Source organism: Gordionus sp. m RMFG-2023, chromosome 5, assembly GCF_954871325.1.
Source record: "Gordionus sp. m RMFG-2023 chromosome 5, tfGorSpeb1-WG-v2, whole genome shotgun sequence".
NCBI classification, from domain to species: Eukaryota; Metazoa; Nematomorpha; class Gordioida; order Chordodea; family Parachordodidae; genus Gordionus; species Gordionus sp. m RMFG-2023.
In genome coordinates this window covers 30,448,745-30,468,922 of record NC_088779.1, presented here as the reverse complement: position 1 = coordinate 30,468,922, position 20,178 = coordinate 30,448,745, and the positions used below count along the sequence as shown (strand labels likewise).

The window sequence follows — 20,178 nt, the reverse complement described above, 5'->3', positions numbered from 1 at the left end:
AATGCAAGTTAATTGTAGATTCTTGGAATCAGGCCTGATAATCAGTGCTCATTATAGCGATTAGAATCAAGGTACCCTGATAATCAGCGCCCAGTATAGCGGAGCATCTCTTTGACAAAATATCTGTTCAAATTTGGTTCGTAAAATAATAATATAGGCACGAGTTGAACCTTTTTAAAAACTAGCACACAAACCTTTTGGATTTAATTAAGCTTATATATTTTTTTAAAATTAATTTTATAACAATTCCCTGCCTTAAAACAATAATATTGATTCATTTACAATTAAAATATGTTTCCTATCGAATTACGCTATAAACCTTAAAAGAGTACCAAATGGCTCAAATGTATCGGTTCAAATTTTTTTTAGAAGGTTTGGCTTAGATGTCTGCAATGGGCAAATTTTTAGCCAAAAAGCCTGCCCACTTAGTTGTTTGGAAATTTTTTCAATCCCGCCCACCTAATGTTTAAAAATGATTTTAAGGATGGTTTGGCTCTTTTATCCATTAATTTTAGTCAAACACATATAATATGCAATATTATGAAATATTAGAAAAGCCAACCAAGCCCGTCCAAACTATGGCCGCCCAAGTTCAGACCTCTAGTTTGGCTTATATACCTACATATATTCTAACTAAACCCTCACTTCAAAAATTTTTATTAACAAAAGCCTCAAAAAATAAAATGGGAAATGGATGTGTCCTAAAAATCAAGGAATTCCAGTATTTACTACAGATATCTTTTAAGTAATCTAAAATCTTGCATCAAAAATTTTATGGGCAGTTTTTATCTGCTAACATGTTTTTAATACTTTTTTATTTTGAGGAATCAAAAATTGAAAATAATTTTTTAAAAAAAATAAACGTGATATTATTTTAAGCTTATCATTAAATATTTTTTTTTGTATAACATTACATATTCATAAATTAAAAATTATATTTTTTTAAAAAATAAAATTGAATAGACAGAAATCTTAATTTAAAACATCTAATTTCCCAGATATACACTTTTTTTTTGTATTAAATGTTATATGATAATGATAAAAAGATAATTAAATACGCGAATATATTTAAGCAAAATAAATTTGCTTTTAAAATGATAAAAAATTTATCAAGCTTTTGTTAAGGATAAAATATTTCTAGATGTCCTGTCCTGTTTTTTAATTCATGATTTTCGATGCCTTATTTCTTGATCTTCCGATAAATCTATATCTGGAGATTTGCTATATTATAAAAAAATATCATTAACTAATATTTCTGTAGTTTCAAGTTTGTTAACTATATAAATATAATCAAAATAATTTTAGCACCTCAATAATAATAATAAAATTTTTTATCGGAATATCGTCGATTTCACTTCGTTCAATTGCCTTAACTGGCTAGCTCCAATATGACTCCATTAAGCTTTTAAGCTAAAAAAAAATTGACTTTAAACCCTTCTAATTTGAGTCTCAACTGAAGGACTAAGGCTAAGCCGTATTGGAGTTTGCCAAAGTTATGTGATTCCTTTGGAGTTTTAAATTTCCCCAGTGGAGGTGGGTTTTATTTCTGGGAATATTATCTAATAGATTCTATATGTATTTTTTAAAATCATAAGAGTCTATATTAACCTCGTTCATTTATAAAATTACGCGACATAACGATTGACTACAATTTTACTTTATAAGGAGAGGTAATTAGAGACCTAAAAACAAAATTTTCTCGAGTCCCGTGTGGAGTAAAACACCAACCCTAAACTTTTTAAAAAAATTCCCGAACCTAGCCCAATTCGAAACATATAATTTTCAACCAAAAAAATCAAAACAAAAAAATTTTCTCCAAAAACTTATTTATTTTTTTAGTATATAAATATACTCTAAAGAAATAATAGATAAAATAATGTACAAATTAAATCACGATTTATTGATATCCCTCTAATTAAATTCTTAATTGTAAACAATATTCCCAAACCCGGCCAACCGGAAAAAAATTCCTAACCGACGGATCGGGTCGGTTGATCGGATTTTCCAGTTAGGTCGGGTTGTGTGGACCTCTATAGTAATATTTACTAAGTAGGTGATTTGATGCTCGTGTTAAGGTCCAAATCGGAGTTCTTCCTAGCCCTTTTCTTCTCGTAAATCAGGATTATGGCACACAGAATGGCTACTTCCAAGCAAATCCCAAGGAACGGCCAAAGAGCCGCCAATTTGTCTTTATAATATAAAAAAAAAATATGGCGTAATGAGTTAATTTTTTTTTAAAATTTGGTAATGTAATACCCTTGATTCTAACGTTAATGGTGCTATTGTGTTCTGATTTTAGATTAGAAGCCTTGCAAGTATATAAACCCTTATCTTCGTAACCCATATTCTTGATCTTCAAGGTGCTATTTTCCACATCTTTACATTAAAATTTAATTTAAATGATAAATAATGACTTTTTAAAAATATCTAATTAAATCCAGAGGATGCTAAATAACAACCCAATACAACCAAAATTATTTAACCCTCTAATGATCAGTGTGGAATAACTTATCAGGCGCTCGTAAAGAATATTTTTTTTTAGATAATTTTTTAATTTAACCATCGATAGGTAATTTGGAAAAAAATAAAATAACAAGAGGTATTAGGAGATTTTTGACGGCAGATCTTTTAATATGCATAATTTTAATAATTTTGGAACTTAAAAGCTAAAAATATGTTTTTAGGTTCGTTATTTCTAAAATTCAATAATGAAACTTTATATATTTGTTCGAGAATTGTTAATGTTTAAAAAAAAAAAAATTTGACAAGAACTTCGTAGGCAATAGGGTTGAGAGTTTGGAAGTGATGGGTAAACGTAAAAGAGGAAGGCCAAAAATTCAATGGGCCCATTAAGTTAGAGCCAATATGAAGAAGTATAAATTAGATAAGAGAGATAGTATGAATAACAAACATAAAGTGGAGAGAGATATTGAAGGAGTTTACCACCAGAAAAAGGTGGAAGCTAAAGAGAAAAAAAAATTTAACATTAACGTGAGTTAATTTTGTTATTAGGGGATCAGAACTCAATAAATTCTTTTTAAAAAAAAACGAAATTTTAGGTCCAAAATTAGGAAATATCAGGGAAAAAAAAAATCGATCATGAGATCCCTCCTAAGAATCGAAATATTATAAATTTTCCGACTGCTGGGCGCCTTCCTACTAAAAAAAAAAGATGGAAGAAAGTGATCGGAACATAAAATGAAGAACACAGCGCTTTCCTTGCAAATATAATTTTAGGTGGAGCTGGAATCCGAGCCACGACTTTTAACAAATTAAACGGGCCGGACCGGCAGATCGCTAATATATACTCACGAGGTAAATCGAGCGAAGAAGAAGAAAAAAATGTGAAACAGCTGAGCCGATTTTAATTATTTCAAATAATTTTGGAAAAAAAAAATTGATACCTTCCGCTTTGTCCTGATCGAAACTGATCCTATCCCCTACGCCCACGCTCGCGGAATTGAGGGGATGGAAGGACTCGTCTTTATCCCGTTTCCGGAACCAGAGAATGGAAGGTTTTGGGCAGGACAAAGCTTCGCATTTCAGTTTGAGAGTATCCCCCTCCACCAAGCTAAGCGAGCCTTGTTCGTTCAACGGCTTGACCCTGACCGGAGCTTGATACATAATATATATTTTATTAATAATTTGACAGCTGACGGGGTTCAATCATGATTCTGAAGTTAGGAGGGATGAAAATATTTTATCAGGGACACATTATTTAAAAGTATACGAAAATTTTTCGTTGCCCTTAAAAGTTTGTATTAGAATTACCTCAATATCATTCCTATTAGTAAAAAAAAAAAATTGGTTAGTAAGGGAATTTATTTTAGTTTATATCAGTAATTGAAAGTTAATTTTCTGAATATCCCGGGTTTTATTTTAAAACAGCTAGACCTCAGAACTAGTAATTGAGGGGGGGGGAAACTTGATCATGACTATTAATCTACGTCAACTTTAAGTGGAAGATCTCTTTTCCAATCAAACGGGGGAAGGGTATCGTTTCGCGCTTTCGAGAACTCCTTAAGAGTAGGACCCAAGCTGTTGATCCCAGAAAACAAATTTTTGTCTTACCAAAAAAAATAAATAAAATAACAATACCTTCTTTTAACATTTTAAAGTCAAAATACTTAAAGTAAAACATTTTCAATTAATAATATATATATATATATATATATATAATGGTAAAATATATTTTAAAAAAAAATTAACATTTCGTAGTCATAAGATATTTTTTGTTTTGCAAAATTATATGTTTTTAGGCGCTTTTTAAATAAAAATTTCTCTCTCTCTATACACATATATATATAATTTATAGTTAATTACAAACAAAAAAATAACCTTTTTCTTTCTAAAAAAATGTATAAATTAATTTCTTATAATATAAAAGTTATAAAACTAACTAGAGTTTTTTAAACGGCTAACCAATATTTTAGCCAAAAAAAAAATCGTGGAGATTTTCGCTCACAGATGGCAGAAAAGGCTTTAGGCGTGTTGTGCTAAAATCGGCTAATATCGAGCCATTTTAGGAAACACCGACTCTTAACAGTTTAACATTCTTCCTTAAAATATATATTTTTTTTAGAATTAATCTAGGATCAGTCTGAATTGGGGAATGATTGACATATAATAATACGTAAATTGACGATGCGCGTTTAAAATAACGCATTTGAAAAGCGTCGTTGAATGCAAATCAGCTGGATCCGCCATTTTGGTTAATCCATATAGCAATTATTCTCGTGTTAAGGAGTGCTTGCTTCCTTATCATCTCAATGAACATGCTAATTCTTCGATAAAGTTTGCGTCAGACATGGGAATAAATTGGATCCTCTCATTTTAAATTTTTGATAACGATACAAGTAATCAAAATGGCGTCCCCAGCTGTTTTTCGTTGATGTACGCTTTTAATGAATGCGTCGTCAGTCTTGGTATTATTACAAGTCATTGGACTGGGGGTACCTTAAAAATAGTAGGGCGGTGGCGTCTGGCGAAAAATTCAGATCAGATCCTGAAAAGGTGTAAGATGGTCATGATGGCTCTATAATATAATTTTGTGTTTTTTGGCACGGATATTGATATCATACTTTAAAAATTTTTCGAAGGTTGATTGATATCTATTTTCGACATTTGATCGACATCTAAAAATTTATTTCTTTTGCCGAATTATTATTTATAGAATTCCCCCACGATGTGTTTATAGAACAATATATCCGTTTAATTTTGGCGCGAATCAAAATCAGCTGATATTTTAAGTCGACATTTTTTTTTATATAAAAATAAAAATGATTCCTTTTCATCCTCCAAAAACATATGTCCTTATTTAGTTTTCGCGGCGCTTTTAGAAACATAAATTATTTTTTATATAAATCGATATTAATATAATTTTAAACTTTTTTTTTTACTATAACATAAATTTCAATGTAATAGGAAAAAAATTTTTTTTTTGACCATGATATTGGCTAAAAAATATAAATTGTCAAATGACATAATACCAAGATGTAAAAATTGACATTTTTTGTAAATCCAAAATCGGCCATTTTTTAAACTTCTTACCTCCATTTTGGGACCATAGAGCGAGCTAACGATTGATAGAAGTTTTAGGGACGGATTTATAGCGGGATCCGATCCGGCACTATTTAACAGCTGATCGATTTTTAGAATCTGTAAAAATGATCTCGTAAACAAATTTTAAAAATCGATCAGCTGTTAAGTCGTGCCGCATCGGATTCGACTATGAACGCGGCCTAAGGACGTAAGATTAATAGAAATCGATAATTAGGCGGAATACGAATGAGCGAGTGGACATATCAGTATAGTCAACATCGCCAGCCCGGTTAAGACCGAGAAATTTTTCGAGCCGGGAGAAGATCCATCTCAAGAACTCGACCAGACTGAAAATCGATGCGGAAAAAGTGATTAAACCTTCTCAGCATTAGTTATTAGGAATAGAAAATCTTGGGTTATTACTATTTTTTTGTTTTGATCATAAATTTTATTGATTTTCTCCTTTTTTTAAAATAAGATACCATAATGGTTATTATATATATAATAATAATACTAATCCAACAACGTATATTAATCCATTCGCAAATATTTTTTCCCAATTTTAATATATATATATATATTGTGCTACAAAAATAGGGCGCTTCATAGCGTTCACATAAATAATGCGTTTCAAATGGTATCCCGTCAAATTGGTCAAATTATCGGTTGACGCTACGCCTCTTTTTTTATAGTAAACGAGATTTATTCGAACGGTCCGCGTTATTTAGAAAAATTCAAGCCAATATATTAGGTACAATATACAAATATTTGTGGGAGAAAAACGATGATAACAAGTGATGACAAAAATTTGAAGAAAAAAAACATATATGTCGCGACTTATACATTTCGAAATATTATCGTTGCGGTAATATATCAGCTGTGATTTCGATAATACCATTAAATACCGCACCGCTTGAACAAATCGCGTTTACTATAAACAATGGCTTAGAAACCATTTATTTTTTTTAAAAAAAGGCATATTTTAGTCTTTTGCGCGTTGATGTAGGGGAGACCGGGGTAAAGCGATCCCGATTGACGGGGTAACAAAGTTAACGCAAATAACTTTTTAACCCTTAGGCACAAAGATTTTAAATTTGGTGCGAAGATGTATTTTTATATTTTCCAAAAACTTACCTGGTTTTATATATTTTGTCAAAAAAAAATCATTCTCGGCACACATGGAGTACTAGCTATAAAATAAATTTATCTGACATCTATAGCTATACTAGAAGTTACGCAATAACGGTTTTTTATAACATATGTCACCTTGGGGTAAAAGCTGTTATGGGTAAAAACGGTTAAAACATATGATTATTTACATTAAATTTTTCATTCATTCATTTATTATAACTTTTATTGCACCAATCAAATAACGAGAAATTATTTGAGAAAAACAATATTCAGGAGATGTAGGTATAATCGACGAAGCCATAAAATATAAAATAGCAAAACTTCACTTAATTTGTCCTCTAAAAAATATAACATACCTTATCCAACGTTGAGTGGAAGATATAAAAATGGTATTAAAAGTTAAGATCACCATAAATAAATATTTACAAATGAAGAGAATCTACATTGTGTGACTACATATTAGAAGCAAGTATACCATTTATGGTAAAACGCCTAAACAAGTAATTAAATTATATTGTTTGTATTTGAATTGACAATGTGCCTAGATGTGGTAATTATGAAAATTACTTTACATGTCCATATTGCATTGATTTTCCAATGTAGTGATAGGTGTAGGATGTGATTTGTTGAAATATGAATAAAATAAATGATTGTTTTTTCATATTGAAAATAAGAAATTATATATTTTTTATAAAATGGAATATGACAAATTAGACAATTTTATGAAATGCAAAATAATATAAAATTTATTTAATAAATATAAAAATAATCAAATGTGTATATCTATTATTATTTATAATAAATTTAAAACATAAAAATCAAGCGTTTATTAAGAATTTAAAAAAAAATAATTTTTTTTCATTATCATGGGGGGGGGGGGAGGTGGGGGGTTGAACCCCCTCCATGCCTACGCCACTGTTACATTGATTTGTTTGTAAATAAAAATCATAAATATATCTTAAATTTGTAATATTTGTTAAATAAAACAATAAATATAATGTCAAATATTATTTTAACCACTTTACCCCAGTGCTTAACCATTTTACCCTGGCTTAAACGCGTAATTTAACATAACTAATCATAGCTCCTAAAATATTTTAGGTAGAGGGCTACACTTTCTTTTATCTCGTAGAGGGATGTGGCTACACGTTGATTTGCAAATTGTTGTGTTTGACTCTTGTTTAAAATTTTTATTGTAAATATGCAAAATGCCGATCGTTTTACCCTGGTCTCCCATATGATTCTTTTCGGATTTTTTGCAAGAAAGCCGACAAAGGTGGGGGGGGGGGAGACTAAAAATCCCTTCCTAGTTATTTAAATTATACGCTAATTAAATTTAATAAAGTTGCCTTTTAAATACGGAATAAAGGGGATCGGTTCGAAATCGCTAAACGAAAAATCGCTAAAAAAAAATGGGGAATGTTGGCAATTTTGTCACCAGTGAAAATCCCCAAAAATGGCTACCAATGTTTTATTTTAAAAAAAATGAAGATTCAAACCGTAGCAGAAAAACATAAATAAATTACTTAAAGAAATTAGATATTAAAGTATGTATAATTTATTAGATACGAAAATTTTATTTACATTAAAAAATAAAGACTACAGAGAATATTTGGAATTATCAGCAGTATTTAAAGCACAAATCTGGTAGAGGTGGCAAAAGGAAGAAAATGATAAAAAAAATATTCGAATTTTTGCATTAAAAATATTCGAATAAATTTTATTTTTCGAAATCTTTATTGTATTTTTCTATGTTTATTACAATAAAAATAAAAATTTTGTTCTAGTCAGTTTTTAAAAAAAAAAATTGATATTGAGTTATTCAATTAATTAATAATCTGGAAAGAAGACAATTATTTTTTGGAAATAATTTTATGTTTCTTATCAGTATCTAACAGTTTTTTCTAGTGTTGTTAAATGACCTGATCAATATTTTAGCCAAAATCTTAATATCTAAGCCTCGAGGTTAGGAAAATAAAGGTCCAACCCTTTCTACCATCTACGAGTTAAGTCTAGGCTTACATAATATATTATTTAGGCTAAAATCTTATTCGGGCCATTATTAATGCCATAATATATTAACTATTGCCGCAAAAGATGTGGTGGCAGAGCAAAACTAACCATTAATCGTGACTTTAGTAAAAACTAAATGTCATTTAGACACCAGTAAACCAATTCAAAGTATTTTAAACTTAATTGCAATTAAATTATTATTATTTTAGATGTTTCACCTTTATCATCAAACATTTATCTTAGAACAACTTGAGTTCACATTTTCAGGGTAAAAATATTTTATCACGTAATTTATAAAACAACAAACTCAAAATTAAATAGACGATTCTCAAATACGTTCTCATTCACATCATGGAGAATCTTTGACCCTTTAAAGGTTAAGTTAAAAATGATAAATAATCTTAGTTTTAGGTACAACAAATTATATATAACCATTATCTAAACACGAATTTTAAAATAGGTTATACTCAAAGCCAATCAGTTTACACGTCCCCTCTTTGCTCATGATATTTCCCGCATATATTCCTGGCCCGTCCTAAATGAGGTCTGGGGGCTTTCAAAGTAACATTTTTAATAACAAATCCACTTAATATATACATAAAATATAGATGCTCCCAACATATCAAATGATTTCCTTTACATCTCCTCTTAATTCGGAAATAGAAAGTAATAGTTCTCGATGAAATTAGCTATAATCACATTATATTTTACAGGCAATTATTATTTGGAAAATATGGATAATCAGGGGTTTGCAGAATCCCTAATAGATTTTAATGGAAAAATATACATATTTTCGGCAAATTTCTATGTAAACATCTAAAAAATTTTCTTATATTTTAAGGAACCGACGTTTATCGATAGCCTAAAGGGCAAAGCATTGCTCTTTTTTCAAAATTTTCTTTACCGTTATAATGGCACATACAGGAATACAATTTACTACAGGTGTTTAAGAGCTGACTGTAAAGTAACGTGTAAATATATTCAGGGATACACAGTATCCAAAATGCGTGAACATGAAAATCATGCTATACTTTTTCGCAAATTAGAAAACTTTGCAAACAGTAAAAGCAACGGTACAACAAAATCCTCTAGATACAAGGATGGATATCTATCTAAAGGCATCAAACCAACAATGCTCTGAAGATCCAGATATATATAATTATCCAAGAGCCCTACCACCTTTTATTTCCGCTAAAAATACGGTTAACCGTGTTTTAAAACAAACCAGGCCAAATATTCCCACTAGCAATGACACAATTGTATTGACCACCGAATTGATAACAACATTCAGTGGTGATAGCTTCTTAATAAAAAACAGTAATAACAAACTCATTGTATTTGGGTCTGCCATGTTAGTCAATTTATCATCCCATACAAAATTCATTTATATGGATGGGACGTTTTACACATGTCCACGTTTTTTTTAGCCAATTATATACTATACATATCATGTATAATCAAACGATGATCCCTAGCACTTCTTCCAGATAAAAGAAAGGAGTCGTATATTGAGCTATTTCAAATAATGGTGGAATATGGGACATTGAATGGTATCCTGTTTTTACCAGACATGGCATAAACCGATTATGAAGGAGGAGCGATATCTGCTGTTTGCAAAGTTTTCTAATTTGCGAAAAAGTATAGCATGTTTTTCATGTCCACGCATTTTGGATACTGTGAATCCCTATATATTTACGTGTTACTTTACAGTCAGCTCTTAAACACCTGTAGTGAATTGTATTCCTGTATGTGCCATTAGAACGGTAAAGAAAATTTTGAAAAAAAGAGCAATGCTTTGCCCTTTTGGCTATCGATAAACGTCGGTTCCTATAAAATATAAGAAATTTTTTTAGATGTTTATATAGAAATTTTTTTAGATGTTTATATAGAAATTTTTTTAGATGTTTATATAGAAATTTACCGAAAATATGTATATTTTTCATTAAAATCTATTAGGGATTCTGCAAATCCATGATTATTCATAATTTCTAGATAATAATTGCCTCTAAATAAATTTGTATAGTGTCTGTTTAATAATATAATTTGTAAGATATATATGTATTTGTATTAAGTATATAATATAACTATTGGTGAAATTTTTTATTGCCATTTAAAATATTTATTAAATTTGTAAAACGCTTGCTTAAATAATATAATTTGTAATTATATACTAAAATTTATCATAATTTCACCCTTAGATATATATTTGTATTAAGTATGATATAACTATTTGTTAATAATTATTATTTTTCTAGTGGTACTTAATTTTTTTATTATTTTTAGCGATTTATAACGGGAACCGTGATAATATAATTTACAAAAAAAACCCTTTAACATAGAGCGTTTTCCTCGTTTCGCCCGGTATTTATAAATTATACCCATTTATTGGCTAGATCCATAAATAACGCGGCGTTCAATACTGCGCCGCTTGAACAAATCGCGTTTTCTATAAATATTAATTTTTATATTTGGTCACATCAGCTGTTCAAATTTTATGACAGCGTTTATTCCATCAGTCATTCAATTTATGAGATCCCAGCCCGTGGGTGGCTGTTGGCAATCCGAAATATTGATTAATTCCGTCAGATGGCCATTTCTTTAAAGATGATTTTAGCAGTATGGCGATGGGCCGAAATAAACTTTAGATGACTGGATGACGTTATTTTAAGGCGTTTATTGTGGCCGTCCATAAAAGACTCGTCACGCAACATCCCCGAAAGGCGTTATTCAATATTTTTTTTTAAAAAAAACGATCCCTATATCATCTGTAAAGCGGAAGGACATTCCATCGTTTCCGGTCCAATTACTGTATTTTAAGAGTCCATTTTTTTTTTAGTTTAGATTAAAGAATAATACATTGTTAAAAAAAACTAATACCCCATTTTAGGAATTTTCCTTCGGGGGTGATTCCATGTCAAAACGAGCAGGAAAATCGAGATTTTTGGCAGGCCCCTTTCAATTTAGACAAAAATTTGTGAGCACGTAATAATATGTTCTAGTAATAACCGAAACAAAAAATTAGGCTCATTAACAATTATATTGCCTGAGCTAATAGGAATTTAGAGGTTAAAAAAAATCGGCTTTTTTAAACCTTTTATTGGGGTTAAATAATTAGTTGTGAATTAAAAGCTAATAGGGCTGTGCCGATATTAAATATAGGATCGGATCGGTACCGATATTTAGCGTTTTCCAAAAATATCGAATAGGGCCGATACCTGTAAAAAACCGATCTGATCGATCTTTTTACTTTTCTTAGATTTATAGTATTTTAGAAGCTTTTTTTTATAATAAAAATAGAAAGGAACACCCAAAGTTTTATTTATTTTAATTCTTTTTAAATAACGCCAATTTTTTTATTTATATTTTAAATACAAATTTTTTAAATATGGTATCTGAATTATGGAAATATTTTACGAAAGACAAAGATAATTTTGCAAAATGCGTTATCTGCGGAATCATCTGAGTCTGCCTTCAGTACGGCAGGAGATGTAGATAATCTATCGTAGAAACTTATACCCAGAAAATCTAGAGGCTCTCATATTTATTAAAAAAAAATCTAATATATTATAATTTTATACAATTAAATATTACAATTTTTATAATTCCAATTTTTAAATATATATTTTTTTTTTATCATAGTCCTAATTGTAGAAATAAAAAAAAATTAAATTATTCATAATTCGATTTTTTGCATAAAAAATATTGATTTCCTAATTACATTTGGTTCAAACGGGGGTGATTAAAAATCAGTAAAAATATCGGATTGGATAGGGTTTGAAACAATATCGAAAAATATCGATCGGATCGGTGAAAAATATGCGGATCGACACAACCCTAAAAGCTAATATTTAGTTTGAATATTTAAATCTAACATTAATAACTAAATCATAATTTATAATTATGGGAGGAGTTAGGGGGGGGGAATTACTAAACATTAATATTATCCGAATATATCATTGAGCTTCGATATTTCAAATTTTTTTTTATTTTCTATCAAACTTCAGCTGAATTGAATAATATATATATATAAAAAAAGGTATAATAGATGGCGCTATCAATAAACATTAACGATGCCAATGAAAGGCTTTTTGTTCTATCGTTTAAAAAATAGTTATTATAATTGATTTACGATTGACATGTCACGCGATGAATCTTTTTTTGTCATCTTTCTCTCCATAAATTTCTGTGAGTTAGGTAGGCTACTTATATAAAAAAAAATTCGTGACGCGTTTCATTTTAAACACGATATCAATGCTGCTATCTCAAACGATGGAAATTTTAAGCTTGTTTGTCATTATTTAAAATTTTTTAAAAAAAAAATTGAATAAAAATTATGTGAACATTGTTTTCCTTTAAAAAATAAACACTTGAAATAAAATTAAATTTCGAATTCAGTTTAAAAATGTATTAACATTTCTTAAGAAAGAACGATTATTCATGAGAGCGAATCGAATCGAATAATTCCATTATTCGTATTCGTATAAATCGAATAATTCCATTATTCGTATTCGTATTCCATTATTCGTATTCGTATAAATCGAATAATTCCATTATTCGTATTCGTATAAATCGAATAATTCCATTATTCGTATTCGTATAAATCGAATAATTCCATTATTCGTATTCGTATAAATCGAATAATTCCATTATTCGTATTCGTATAAATCGAATAATTCCATTATTCGTATTCGTTTAAATCGAATAATTCCATTATTCGTATTCGTTTAAATCGAATAGTGAACGTAATTCGTGAGGCGCTTTTATATTTCATTTTTTGAATGTATTCTTATGTCATATCGGGAAAACGGAATTCGTAGGGATTTACGATCTCAGAATCTTAAATCATTTATCGAAAAATTTTTCAAACTCGGCCCGGACCAGAAATAAAAACTATTGGTCCGCCGGCTCGGATTTATTTGAATATATTAGACCCGGCCCGGCCCGTAATTATTTTTTTACGATACACCCGGAGGCTCGGGCCGGGCCGTGATTTGTAGATCTTTAGTTGAAACATCTGATCTGATCGGAATTGTATTCCAGCCACATGTAAGAGTATCTACCCTATGAAGTTTTAATACATATTTGTCTTTTCGTAAATTTATTTTGAAAATCTATTTGTAAAGATTAATATAAATTAAGTGAACACTCTTTCCATACAGAAATAGTTTTCTGGACAAACCGGATGTTCCAAAATTTTTTTTAAAAAAATAGCCTTTATAGATAAATTTTAAAAATGAGATTCCAAATACCCCATAAATTCTGTATCACCAATAAGACATATTGTACTTAAAAGTTATAAGAATATTTGTTTTGATTTGAGTGTTATTATTATTTATTTTTTTCATCAAAATTTATAAAAATTCATAAACTAAAAAAAATTGTGACTGGGGTTAATACATATGAAGTTGGTTAGTTAGTTATGGGGCAGCGTAAATCTGGAATAAGTACCAATACGTAATCCTCCTATGGTGATTGGTTACCCTGAATTCACAGTTAGTGAGAATTCAAGGCGAAGTACAGAAAATATGGTATAAATATAATAATTTTACTAGAGCTGTGCCGATCCACAAATTTTTCACAGATCCAATATTTCCCGATATCAGCCTTGATATCTTTATATCTCAATAAATAGTTAATTAAAATCAGAGATCTATATGGGCTGGGCCATATTTTGATTTTTTAAAATATTCCCAGGCCAAGTAAAAGAATTTTTTTTTTAAAACCGGTACAGGCTGTATATTTTAATCATCATTATTAGCTATAAACATCAAAAATAAATGTAATATATAAAAAAAATTCTTTTATAAAATCCGCATTGGGCCATGCCTGAAAATATAAAGCCAGGGCTGGCCCATTTTAGGATCGGGCCATGAATGGTATCTGCAGATCCGACTAAAATAAATAAAATTCGGAATATATAATCCAAAATATATTTAATGAAGCTACGGAAGATTTTAAGATCATGTCTATCTTGCTTGGGATCCTATAGACCCCACTGTACTATTGAAGGGTTAATTTGTTTTTTTAATATTTTTTTATTAAAATAAAGATACATAGTTTGTTGCACAGAAAATTTAATATCAATATATAGTGTACTAGCATATATATATTTAAAGTAGTGTTGTTAAACAGCTTATTTTTGATACAATTTTTTAAAAATGGCTAACTCAATATTTCATCCAGAAAAAATATTATGCAATCCCGAAGATTTTGCTCATAGAAGGAACAAAGGTCTAGACATATATTATCAAAATCTTGAAGCTTAGGCCATATATTTGCATAAGTAAAATCATTAAAAAATATATGTATTTATAAAACACTTATTAATACAAACCTTTCAACAAATAAAGATAAGACATATCATTTTAATTTTAAAGTTTTGTCTCTTTTTTTATTTATAAAAACCAAAGATAGGTAATATTCTGATCAAAATGAATTTTAAAAAATATTTATTTTATATAGATTTTTATTATTCCATATTATATAAAATGACATAAATAATACAAAAAAATAATTACCTTTAATTGATACCGGATTCCTAATATTTGGGATGTCAGAGCTAACACAAAAATAATTTCCACAATGTTTTATAGTTGGATGCATGATTTTGAGAGTATTAGAACCTATATTATATTGAGTATCATTTTGGATAACTGTGCCATTTTCAAATTTCCAAGTAAATCTATTATTTTTCCCAAGAATACTGGTGTTAGCATTACACTGCAGAATGACCTCCTAGATTAAACATAAAAATATATCTAAACAATAAATTATTTTTATAAAACCTGAAATTCATCATATTTTGATGGCTTATATTGCATCATGATTTCATTTGGTGAGTCAACTAAAAAAAACAAATATATTTTGAAATATTAATATTCAAGAACTATGGATATATAACATGCAAGAAGGTTAAAGGTTAAATGACAAAGCTCCATGCATGCTTTGAAAGTAAAAGATTTCATAATGGGTTTAGGTTTTTAGATAGAGCAGATATTTTGCAACATCAAGAAAATCATTAAAAGAACTTACATACAACTATTTGAAATACCAAAACTTTGTTGGTATCAGATTGGCATTTATATGTCCCAGCTTTATCAAGAGTTGCTCGATTAATTATTAACTTACTATTAATAATTTGCCCAGACCGTTCAGAAAAACTCTGATAACCAGATTTACTAGTGATATCTAATCTTCGATTATCATGATACCAAATCGGAATTTCATTTTTAGATGACATTATAGAACAACTAAGAGCGACATTTGTTGCTCCACTGACAACATGTGTAGGTCCAGATATATTTATAGTGTAAGCTAACATAAACCAAATTTATAGTTTTAAGACTAAAGATTATAACAAAAAAATTTAAGCTAACCTGCTAGGATATGTTCAATTTGGTAAAATATCAACACAAAAATAAATATTATCGACATTCCCCACTGCATTATGAAGATTAAATGCCTTTTTAAAACAGTCGATAAATAGCAATTGGACAATCAAAATTTGCTTAGTGAAAGATACATTTATTGATTTTAAATAAAATTCTCACTCAACTCTTAGGGGTGTCTTAAAATATTCAGAATACCCATTAGTTAAAAACATAAGCCCTCTTTATTTTATTATAAATTTTCTATGATAATAAAATATATAGCACTGTGGAATCCATGAGGATTCGGAATGTCTCGATTTTACATTCATACTGAGGGTTATTTATTTAAAGATCTGATTTGACCAAGAATTTTTAATGTGTGGAATATCTAAGTTAAAAATATCAACAATTTTACCCATAAGCTTTTCTAATCTATATAAAAAGTGGATATATGTATTAAGAGTCAACAGTTCTAGACAAAATAGTTTGATTTATGAATTTAAAAATCGCTGTTAGTAAATAACAAAAATGGAGAAAATCTGGAAAATAATGAATTCCATATCTTAATACGACAATATATTATTAATTGATGAATTAAAATAATAGAAGAATGGGGGTTATTTACATATCATGATATTTCCTATAATAAATTTTTATTTTAATCCTATCCACCCCCCCCCCCCCCTCTCCACCCCATCCTTCCAATTAAAATGCGTTTATAAAATAACGATACAAATATCTGAAAGTACGTAGGCATTTATTAAGCTTTAGAGGCATTCTTATAATTGAATTAATTGGAATATTAAATGCCAATTATTTATATTAGAATTTGTGTGACTAAGTTTGAAAAATATTACAAATTTAAACATCTAATAGAATAGAATAGTAGATATTTTATTTATTTAGGATATTATTATATAAGTATTAAAAATGATATTTTTATTTACAATTTAAAACGAACAAAAATAGTTTCTAAATTACAACAAAAATATTAAAGCTAGGTTATTTTTAAATAGAATTAAGTTTGATAAAAATTTGTCACTTTTATTGAGGGAAGATGGGGAGTGTATGACTTGAAATTATTATTGAAAAATAGGAATGAAGAAGATCAATGACCTAGTAGTGTTAAGTTTGCTTTTTGTTACATATAATTACTCACTAAAACATTAATTTTAATATTAGAATTAGTCTATTCTTAGCATTGATAGAAGAAGGGAGGATTATTAAAATATATTAATTTTTTTTATAAGATAATCAAATTTTTTAAATATTAATCATTAGACCTTTACCTTTTCAGCGTAATTAGTATATTTTGAAAGTATTTTTTTTATATTATCCAACTCATCCATAATAGAGATGGGCGGGGCGCGGGCCGTGAAATTACGCGTGACCCTTCGTGTCACGGTGGGTCACGGCATGAGTGTGAATAAACTTTAAATTATTAGGCGTGACTGGGCGTGACGGGCCTTCCCAAAATTTTTCCCGGGCGTGAACATATATTTCCCGTGAATCACGGAAATTTTGATTTTTTAGTTTTTTTTTTATAAATATAAATTCGCAATTTTATAATTATAATACATATTTTCTAATTTAATTTTAGTTCTTTTTTAAAAAAGAAAAAATTTTGACAACAAAAAATATTCGGCATTTTATAAACAACATCTGGTGTCACGCTTCTAGTTCTTTTCTTTTCTTTTTATGATTAGGTCGAGATTTTTTACTTAAACTTTAAAATTTATTCTCAATAATACTAGATCCTAATTTCAAAAGCCCTAAGTTATTAATAGATGAAGAAAGGAAGATATTTACAAAACAATCTTGAAAATGTGAAATGATATAAAATTAGATGATTTATATGCATAAGTCAATGCCAACTGTTATTAATAACTTTCCTAATTCATCCTAAATTCATAAAAACCTTATACTCTAAATGAAACATATTTTTAGATGCTTCTGATGAAGCATCAACATCTACCGATGATAGCTATGTGAATTTAAAAGATTAAAAACAAATAACAATGGCAATATTTTGAAGTTTTAGAAGAAGGAAAATTTATTTCTTATTTTGAGAAAATTGGAGAATAAAATTTTGTCAGCCCTGGCAAATTCGGTTTCTAGTGAAAGGTTATTTTCTGTTGCCAATCGTCTATTAGAGGAAAGGCTTACACAATTGAAATGAAAAAAAAAATAGACATTCTTCTTTTTTCTAAGAAAAAATTTAGATCTATAATACGTATTTATTTTTCGTAATTATGGATTATGGAATTAAAGAAATAAATAGAATAAATTCAAAAAAAAATGTAAAAAATTATAACATTGAAGTTTTAAAAAAATTTAAAAACACCGTGAATTTTCGGGCGTGACAGGTGTGAATCAAAATATCGCCTTTCGTGAGCGGGCGGGTCGGGTCGGAAATTTTTTAGTGGTCAGCGTGAATGGGCGTGAATATTTTTTATCGCCACCGTGAGTGTGAGGGTCGTGAATAAAAAATTAGGCCCGCGACCATTTCTACTCCATAAGTTCTTAAAATATGGATGTAAAATCTTTTGCCTATACCAATGACATATAATAATACCTAGACTGACGATTCATTCATTAAAAGTGTACATCAATACAAATCAGCTAGAGACGCCATCTTGGTTACTGTAATAAATATTAAAATTTTAAACGAGAGCCTAATTTTATATTATACCTGATGCAAACTTTATTAAAGAATTGCCTGATCATCGAGATAATAAGAAAGTAAGTTATCAATTTAATATTAGTTTTTAACATGAAAATAATTATTATAAAGGTTACCAAAATGGCGGGTCCAGCTGATTTGCTTTTAACGACGCTTAAAAATGCATTTTAATGAATGAATTGTCAGTCTAGGTATTATTATATGTCATTGGCCTATACCATGTTGGACAGCTTTTAATAAAGGTAGACAATATTGTTGAATTTTAAAAATAACCTACGCCCATTTTTAACCACATATAAATAATATATTTTAACATGTTTAAAAAAATAAAATAATTGTGTTTAATAACCATTTATCATTTTTTTTTTGTTTATGCAGGTTTTACATCTATCCTGTACATTGTCATTTTTAAGTTTTATTTAAAAAAAAAAGTTTCCATATAAAATTTTAAGATTGGGTTTTGATCCAGGTGAACTTATTTCTATAATTTAAATTTCACTACCTTCTTCTTCACTGCCATGAGTGTCAATTATCCTACAGATTAAAAAATATATTATCGAGTTACATTTATATATAAAATATAATTATTTCTACTTGGTGTTGTTATTTTTTATTTATCTTCCTTAATATGAGTCGTAAATTTTCCAGCTAATTTTGGTTGTCATTTAAAATATAGCGGAAAAGAATGAGGAAATTAATACAAGATTCTAGAAGAAAATAAGATATAAACTGTGATATGTAAAACTTTAAACATGAATATTAAAAAAAATCTGTATCTTTATCTTTTGTCAAGAAAAAGATACAAGATTTTTTTTCAAAATAAAAGATTTTAGATACAGATACTAGAATCTTATTATGTTCAAAAAGATACTGAGTACAAGATACACAAGGATCTTATATCTTAGATACAAGTATTCACCATACTGCCCTACCCTGGATACAGTATTGTTAAAAGGATGTTTTTATAAATTTGACAAAATATTTTTTGCGATATTGATGCAAAATTATTTACTATTATATTTATATCAAGAACTTATGCAATCAACAAGCTCTACTTGACAACATAACGAGGAACAGTATGAAGGGTTTCCTAGGAGGGTGGAATGGTAATGTGATTGATATTATGTTTTTATTTTTAAATGTTTAAATTATTCATTATTTAAATTTGTGTTTTCTTATATATATATATATATATATATGTATATATATATATATAAGATATGTTTTAATTTATTTTACTTTAAATTTCAAAATGAATTAAAATATCATATATTTATATTTATAAAAATTCGTAAAAAGAGATCGAAATAAAAACGTAAATATTAATTTTTATTTTTATGGTGGAAAAAAATGGAAGAAATCTGTTCCAATTATCATGTATTCCAACCACAAAAAAAAGGGTAAATATAAGACAGATAGAAACTTTGATATTACGACTTT

The 20,178-nt window shown here is 28.5% G+C and overlaps 1 protein-coding gene across 1 annotated transcript; it reads right to left on the bottom strand.

Annotated features, from left to right (window-relative positions):
• Positions 1 to 973: 973 nt before the first annotated feature.
• LOC135930341 (basigin-like) lies at positions 974 to 16,159 on the bottom strand. Its single transcript, XM_065467124.1, has 8 exons — positions 16,062 to 16,159; positions 15,718 to 15,999; positions 15,471 to 15,529; positions 15,204 to 15,420; positions 3,405 to 3,614; positions 2,257 to 2,376; positions 2,047 to 2,188; positions 974 to 1,221 (listed from the first exon to the last, which is right to left on the bottom strand). The coding sequence occupies exons 1-8, from the start codon at positions 16,129 to 16,131 to the stop codon at positions 1,164 to 1,166; spliced, it is 1,158 nt and encodes a 385-aa protein (XP_065323196.1). The 5' UTR covers positions 16,132 to 16,159; the 3' UTR covers positions 974 to 1,163.
• Positions 16,160 to 20,178: the final 4,019 nt, after the last annotated feature.

Excerpts from the sequence above, each read along its gene's own strand:
- LOC135930341 (XM_065467124.1), bottom strand. The coding sequence starts at position 16,131 with ATGCAGTGGGGAATGTCGATAATATTTATTTTTGTGTTGATATTTTAC. Across the intron at positions 15,530-15,717 it reads GGTATTTCAAATAGTTGTAT|TTGACTCACCAAATGAAATC; the intron begins GTAAGTTCTTTT and ends TGTTTTTTTTAG. Across the intron at positions 1,222-2,046 it reads AGCATCAAATCACCTACTTA|CAAATCTCCAGATATAGATT; the intron begins GTAAATATTACT and ends TTTATAATATAG.